The following is an 8,099-nucleotide window of genomic DNA, read 5'->3' as shown; positions in this document are numbered from 1 at the left end:
TATGTATGGGTGCTCAGGGACTCACCAGTCATATTGCCCATGTGCATGTAATGCTGCTATAGAGATGTGCACTACGTGTATGTATGGGCGCTCAGGGACCCGCCAGTCATACTGCCCATGTGCATGTAACGCTGCTATACACACGTGTATGGGCGCTCAGGGACCCGCCAGTCATACTGCCCATGTGCATGTAACGCTGCTATACACACGTGTATGGGCGCTCAGGGACCCGCCAGTCATACTGCCCATGTGCATGTAACGCTGCTATACACACGTGTATGGGCGCTCAGGGACCCGCCAGTCATACTGCCCATGTACATGTAATGCTGCTATACACACGTGTATGGGCGCTCAGGGACTCGCCAGTCATACTGCCCATGTGCATGTAATGCTGCTATACACACGTGTATGGGCGCTCAGGGACCCACCAGTCATACTGCCCATGTGCATGTAATGCTGCTATACACACGTGTATGGGCGCTCAGGGACCCGCCAGTCATACTGCCCATGTGCATGTAATGCTGCTATACACACGTGTATGGGCGCTCAGGGACCCGCCAGTCATACTGCCCATGTGCATGTAATGCTGCCATAGACACACACACGTGTATGGGCGCTCAGGGACTCGCCAGTCATACTGCCCATGTACATGTAATGCTGCTACACACACGTGTATGGGCACTCAGGGACTCGCCATTCATACTGCCCATGTGCATGTAATGCTGCTATACACACGTGTATGGGCGCTCAGGGACTCGCCAGTCATACTGCCCATGTGCATGTAACGCTGCTATACACACGTGTATGGGCGCTCAGGGACCCGCCAGTCATACTGCCCATGTGCATGTAAAGCTGCTATACACACGTGTATGGGCGCTCAGGGACCCGCCAGTCATACTGCCCATGTGCATGTAAAGCTGCTATACACACGTGTATGGGCGCTCAGGGACCCGCCAGTCATACTGCCCATGTGCATGTAACGCTGCTATACACACGTGTATGGGCGCTCAGGGACCCACCAGTCATACTGCCCATGTGCATGTAACGCTGCTGTACACACGTGTATAGGCGCTCAGGGACTCGCCAGTCATACTGCCCATGTGCATGTAACGCTGCTATACACACGTGTATGGGCGCTCAGAGACTCGCCAGTCATACTGCCCATGTGCATGTAACGCTGCTATACACACGTGTATGGGCACGCAGGGACCCGCCAGTCATACTGCCCATGTGCATGTAACGCTGCTATACACACGTGTATGGGCGCTCAGGGACCCACCAGTCATACTGCCCATGTGCATGTAACGCTGCTGTACACACGTGTATGGGCGCTCAGGGACTCGCCAGTCATACTGCCCATGTGCATGTAACGCTGCTATACACACGTGTATGGGCACGCAGGGACCCGCCAGTCATACTGCCCATGTGCATGTAACGCTGCTATACACACGTGTATGGGCGCTCAGGGACCCGCCAGTCATACTGCCCATGTGCATGTAACGCTGCTATACACACGTGTATGGGCGCTCAGGGACTCGCCAGTCATACTGCCCATGTCCATGTAATGCTGCTATACACACACACACGTGTATGGGCGCTCAGGGACTCACCAGTCATACTGCCCATGTGCACGTAACGCTGCTATACACACGTGTATGGGCACGCAGGGACTCGCCAGTCATACTGCCCATGTGCATGTAACGCTGCTATACACACGTGTATGGGCGCTCAGGGACCCGCCAGTCATACTGCCCATGTGCATGTAACGCTGCTATACACACACGTGTATGGGCGCTCAGGGACTCACCAGTCATACTGCCCATGTACATGTAATGCTGCTATACACACGTGTATGGGCGCTCAGGGGCGTTTACCTGCTAGGTAGGTAGCAGGTCAGTTTTACCCCTTATCAACCACAGCTGAACAATCACCTTCACTTCCCACAGGGGGCAGAAGAGGGCGTTATTGGTAATGGTAGGAGGTAAGAGTATATAGAGACTGTATGTAATGCACAGAACACCCATTTTCAGTTCTTTCCGATCACTGTTTGAGTTTGTGCCGCTCTGGATTTATTTTGGGACCCACACCGCTCCGAATCTCGACAAATTCCACATTTGGTGCTCCATGGACTTTGCGGTTAAGCTGCATCGTGCTCACCATAACAAGATTTGTCAGACACTATGGGGGAAATTTACTAAAGGAAATTTGTAAAAAAAAATAGGTGTATTTGTATCCAGAAATACACTTATTTATGACATTTACTATCCCGAAAATACGGAAATTCGTATTGATAGCACATCATACGAATTGCCGTATTTTCGGGATAGTAAATGTCAAAAATAAGTGTATTTCTGGATACAAATACACCTATTTTTTTACAAATTTCCTTTAGTAAATTTCCCCCTATGTCTTATGCACTTTGCAAATGCAACAACATGACCACGCACAGGTACCCTGGGCACTAGCGCCACCACTACATGCAGCCGCAATAACTTGGGTAAGTGTGATTCTATGGCAGTGCGCAGCACTATGCATCCTACCATACATCGTTGTGATTAGTCTATGGCTAAATACTCATTTTGGTGCAACCAGAGGCGCTTTAAGAGAAAAGGGGCTCTGTGTGCAGGCTCCAGTTGCACCCCCACCGCTCTGGAGGTGCAGTACACTCTGACATTGGTATGCAGGCAGGGGAGCGATGTGCAGGCAGGGGGGTGGTATGCAGGCAAGGGGCGGTGTGCAGGCAGGGGGGTGGTATGCAGGCAGGGGGCGGTGTGCAGGCAGGGGGCGGTGTGCAGGCAGGGGGGTGGTATGCAGGCAGGGGCGGTGTGCAGGGCAGGGGGCGGTGTGCAAGCAGGAGGTGGTGTGCAGGTAATAAGTAGGGTGCAGGCAGGAAGCGGTGTGCAGGGCAGATGGGTGGTTTGCAGGCAGGAGGTGTCAATACTGCCCATGTGCAGACAGGAGACGGTGTGCAGAGCAGGAGGCAGTGTGCAGGGCAGGAGGCAGTAGGCAGGCAGGGGGTTGATATGCAGACAGAGGGGTGCTATGCAGGTAGGGGGTGGTGTGCAGGCAGGGGGCGGTGTGCAGGCAGGGGGGGGCGGTGTGCAGGCAGGGGGGGGGGGGCGGTGTGCAGGCAGGGGGGTGGGCGGTGTGCAGGCAGGGGGGTGGGCGGTGTGCAGGCAGGGGGGTGGGCGGTGTGCAGGCAGGGGGGGGGCGGTGTGCAGGCAGGGGGGGGGCGGTGTGCAGGCAGGGGGGGGGCGGTGTGCAGGCAGGGGGGGCGGTGTGCAGGCAGGGGGGGCGGTGTGCAGGCAGGGGGGGCGGTGTGCAGGCAGGGGGGGGGCGGTGTGCAGGCAGGGGGGGCGGTGTGCAGGCAGGGGGCGGTGTGCAGGCAGGGGGCGGTGTGCAGGCAGGGGGGGGGGGGGCAGGGGGGGGCGGTGTGCAGGCAGGGGGGGGGGGGCGGTGTGCAGGCAGGGGGGTGGGCGGTGTGCAGGCAGGGGGGTGGGCGGTGTGCAGGCAGGGGGGTGGGCGGTGTGCAGGCAGGGGGGGGGCGGTGTGCAGGCAGGGGGGGGGCGGTGTGCAGGCAGGGGGGGGGCGGTGTGCAGGCAGGGGGGGCGGTGTGCAGGCAGGGGGGGCGGTGTGCAGGCAGGGGGGGCGGTGTGCAGGCAGGGGGGGGGCGGTGTGCAGGCAGGGGGGGCGGTGTGCAGGCAGGGGGCGGTGTGCAGGCAGGGGGCGGTGTGCAGGCAGGGGGGGGGGGGGCGGTATGCAGGCAGGGGGGGGGCGGTGTGCAGGCAGGGGGGGCGGTGTGCAGGCAGGGGGGGGGCGGTGTGCAGGCAGGGGTGTCATACTGCTCGTGTGCAGGCAGGGGGGTGGTGTGCAGGGCAGGGGGGTGGTGTGCAGGGCAGGGGGGTGGTGTGCAGGGCAGGGGGTGGTGTGCAGGGCAGGAGGTGGTGTGCAGGCAGGAAGGTGGTGTGCAGGGCAGGGGGTGGTGTGCAGGCAGGGGGTGGTGTGCAGGCAGGGGGTGGTGTGCAGGCAGGGGGTGGTGTGCAGGAAGGGGGTGGTGTGCAGGGCAGGGGGTGGTGTGCAGGGCAGGGGGTGGTGTGCAGGGCAGGGGGTGGTGTGCAGGCGGGGGGGGGGTGGTGTGCAGGCAGGGGGGTGGTGTGCAGGGCAGGGGGTGGTGTGCAGGGCAGGGGGTGAAGTGCAGGCAGGGGGGGGGGGTGGTGTGCAGGCAGGGGGGTGGTGTGCAGGGCAGGGGGTGGTGTGCAGGCAGGGGGTGGTGTGCAGGCAGGGGGGGGTGGTGTGCAGGCAGGGGGGCGGTGTGCAGGCAGGGGGGGGTTTATACATTTTTTTACAGGTAGGTGGCCAGCAATTGGGTGTGCAGGCAGGGGGGTGGTGTGCAGGCAGGGGGGTGGTGTGCAGGGCAGGGGGTGGTGTGCAGGCAGGGGGGGCGGTGTGCAGGCAGGGGGGGCGGTGTGCAGGCAGGGGGGCGGTGTGCAGGCAGGGGGGGCGGTGTGCAGGCAGGGGGGGCGGTGTGCAGGCAGGGGGGGCGGTGTGCAGGCAGGGGGGGGCGGTGTGCAGGCAGGGGGGGCGGTGTGCAGGCAGGGGAGGCGGTGTGCAGGCAGGTGGTAGTGTGCAGGCAGGGGGTGGTGTGCAGGCAGGGGGGGGCGGTGTGCAGGCAGGGGAGGCGGTGTGCAGGCAGGTGGTAGTGTGCAGGCAGGGGGTGGTGTGCAGGCAGGGGGGGGTGGTGTGCAGGCAGGGGGGCGGTGTGCAGGCAGGGGGGGGGGCGGTGTGCAGGCAAGGGGGGCGGTGTGCAGGCAGGGGAGGCGGTGTGCAGGCAGGGGGTAGTGTGCAGGCAGGGGGTAGTGTGCAGGCAGGGGGGGCGGGGGGGTGGTGTGCAGGGCAGGGGGTGGTGTGCAGGCAGGGGGGGCGGTGTGCAGGAAGGGGGGGCGGTGTGCAGGCAGGGGGGGCGGTGTGCAGGCAGGGGGGGCGGTGTGCAGGCAGGGGGGCGGTGTGCAGGCAGGGGGGCGGTGTGCAGGCAGGGGGGGCGGTGTGCAGGCAGGGGGGGGCGGTGTGCAGGCAGGGGGGGCGGTGTGCAGGCAGGGGGGGCGGTGTGCAGGCAGGGGAGGCGGTGTGCAGGCAGGGGGTAGTGTGCAGGCAGGGGGTGGTGTGCAGGCAGGGGGGGGTGGTGTGCAGGCAGGGGGGGGTGGTGTGCAGGCAGGGGGGCGGTGTGCAGGCAGGGGGGGGGGCGGTGTGCAGGCAGGGGGGCGGTGTGCAGGCAGGGGAGGCGGTGTGCAGGCAGGGGGTAGTGTGCAGGCAGGGGGTAGTGTGCAGGCAGGGGGGGGCGGTGTGCAGGCAGGGGGGGCGGTGTGCAGGCAGGGGGGGGGGCGGTGTGCAGGCAGGGGGGGCGGTGTGCAGGGCAGGGGTGTCATACTGCCCGTGTGCAGGCAGGGGGGTGGTGTGCAGGCAGGGGGGTGGTGTGCAGGGCAGGGGGGTGGTGTGCAGGGCAGGGGGGTGGTGTGCAGGGCAGGGGGGTGGTGTGCAGGGCAGGGGGGTGGTGTGCAGGGCAGGGGGGTGGTGTGCAGGTTAGGGGGGTGGTGTGCAGGGCAGGGGTGGTGTGCAGGCAGGGGTGGTGTGCAGGGCAGGAGGTGGTGTGCAGGCAGGGGGGTGGTGTGCAGGCAGGGGGGTGGTGTGCAGGCAGGGGGTGGTGTGCAGGGCAGGGGGTGGTGTGCAGGCAGGGGGTGGTGTGCAGGCAGGGGGTGGTGTGCAGGGCAGGGGGGTGGTGTGCAGGGCAGGGGGGTGGTGTGCAGGGCAGGGGGTGGTGTGCAGGCAGGGGGGGGTGGTGTGCAGGCAGGGGGGTGGTGTGCAGGGCAGGGGGGTGGTGTGCAGGCAGGGGGGGGGTGGTGTGCAGGCAGGGGGGGGGTGTGCAGGCAGGGGGGTGGTGTGCAGGCAGGGGGGTGGTGTGCAGGGCAGGGGGGTGGTGTGCAGGGCAGGGGGTGGTGTGCAGGGCAGGGGGTGGTGTGCAGGGCAGGGGGTGGTGTGCAGGCAGGGGGGGGGGGGTGGTGTGCAGGCAGGGGGGTGGTGTGCAGGGCAGGGGGTGGTGTGCAGGCAGGGGTGGTGTGCAGGGCAGGAGGTGGTGTGCAGGCAGGGGGGTGGTGTGCAGGGCAGGGGGGTGGTGTGCAGGGCAGGGGGGGTGGTGTGCAGGGCAGGGGGTGGTGTGCAGGGCAGGGGGGTGGTGTGCAGGGCAGGGGGTGGTGTGCAGGGCAGGGGGGTGGTGTGCAGGGCAGGGGGGTGGTGTGCAGGGCAGGGTGGTGGTGTGCAGGGCAGGGGGGTGGTGTGCAGGGCAGGGGGGTGGTGTGCAGGGCAGGGGGGTGGTGTGCAGGGCAGGGGGGTGGTGTGCAGGGCAGGGGGTGGTGTGCAGGCAGGGGGGTGGTGTGCAGGGCAGGGGGTGGTGTGCAGGGCAGGGGGGTGGTGTGCAGGGCAGGGGGGTGGTGTGCAGGGCAGGGGGGTGGTGTGCAGGGCAGGGGGGTGGTGTGCAGGGCAGGGGGGTGGTGTGCAGGGCAGGGGGTGGTGTGCAGGGCAGGGGGTGGTGTGCAGGGCAGGGGGTGGTGTGCAGGGCAGGAGGTGGTGTGCAGGGCAGGGGGTGGTGTGCAGGGCAGGGGGTGGTGTGCAGGGCAGGGGGGTGGTGTGCAGGGCAGGGGGGTGGTGTGCAGGGCAGGGGGGTGGTGTGCAGGGCAGGAGGTGTTAACAAAAACAGCAGAGTCAGCGGTAAGACAACGCAACGCTGTAGGTTTATTAAGTATAATTATGTACAAACATTGTAAATACAACTTATTTACAGGCTGGAGAACAGACCAACACAGAGCACCTGAGGAGATCGTTACAAAATGGCCGCAGACTTTAATAAATATACACAAAATGTAAAATATTTTGTTTTAATAAAGCCTTCAGGGCCGGTGGAGAACTGCAGAAGCTGGGTTACCGTGAGGTAATATGTAAGAAGTGTAGAAACCCAGGTCCCGGGTATCTCACTGCATTTCAATAACATAAAAATACACTAAAAGGTCACAAAGAACAATTATACGGGAAACCCAACATTAAAAGGCTCCACGATCTCCTCAGACTAACGCACAATGGCCTCACTTAGCATTCGGGGCACACTGACAGCCGCTTAGCCGCACCGTCTCGCTGGGTTTATCCGAAACGCTAAATGAGGCCAAAATGGCTCATTGGATAATAGTGCAAGCAGGACACATTTGCTGTAACCTATAGCAACCAGTAGCACTAGGATGACTACAAGCCGATATCTGGTTGCTACAGGTTACAGCACATCATTATTCTCAGTACCAGGACATTATACGAGACACCAAGTGGTACAGATGCTTGTAATTGCCACGCCGTGACATCGGCAGAACCGGAGCGCTACAAAATATTCCGTGCGTGTAAATATACGCACAAAAACTTTCACACGCACATTTTATATTTCACATTTGGAAGCAGGGAGTTAATTTAAAATGTTATAAAAAAAGAAACAGATTCTGCTGTCCTGCACTCATCCGTTACCCCAGTAATTGTCGCTAGCTAATCCAGCGGCAGGTGACCGGTTTGCAACAGTGCATGCTGGGCCTTGTAGTTCTTAACAGATACAGGTTTATACATTTTTTACAGGTAGGTGGCCAGCAATTGGGCCTTTCCCAGGCACAGATGAAATGTCACCTCCCTCCGATCCTGAAAGAACAGGGCAGCGACATAGAGGCAGCTGCTACAATCTACGGTGTGGAGTCCTGATCGGACCAGGAACGGCACACATGGGCACGGCTGTACAATCTTGTTATAAGAAGGGGTGGGAGTACCCGTTCCTGTGTGGGTCAGGTAGGGGTAAGTACACATTGAAGGGCGCTGCTCGTGGTGTAGCCTCCCACGTAAAGCTCAGCTGTATTCACAGGGGTGCCCACAGCCGGCCGGACAGTGGGAGTTCGTCTGCATCCAGTTCATGAGGTGTTGTAGATGCCCGCCGTGCCCACAGCCCTGGCACCAGACAAACAAGCCTTTCACCACGTGGTGGCAAACGGCACACATACTGGCGCACTGCCGGCACCTGCAAGGAA

General features: G+C 62.2%; 1 protein-coding gene across 4 annotated transcripts in view; it reads right to left on the bottom strand.

Annotated features, from left to right (window-relative positions):
* Positions 1-6,760: 6,760 nt before the first annotated feature.
* Positions 6,761-8,099, bottom strand: part of WDR24 (WD repeat domain 24) — a 135,986-nt gene continuing 134,647 nt past the window's right edge. For all 4 annotated transcript variants that reach the window (XM_083152585.1, XM_083152584.1, XM_083152586.1 and 1 more), the window contains exon 10: positions 6,761-8,089. In XM_083152585.1, coding sequence (XP_083008711.1) covers positions 7,921-8,089 — 169 coding nt within the window. In that variant the 3' untranslated portion in view covers positions 6,761-7,920. The remainder of the gene's footprint in view (positions 8,090-8,099) is intronic.

This window comes from Crinia signifera, chromosome 7 (genome assembly GCF_055691185.1).
Source record: "Crinia signifera chromosome 7, ASM5569118v1, whole genome shotgun sequence".
In the NCBI taxonomy this organism is placed as follows: domain Eukaryota; kingdom Metazoa; phylum Chordata; class Amphibia; order Anura; family Myobatrachidae; genus Crinia; species Crinia signifera.
Note: the sequence above shows the minus strand (reverse complement) of the source record. Positions and strands in the feature narration are given on the sequence as shown.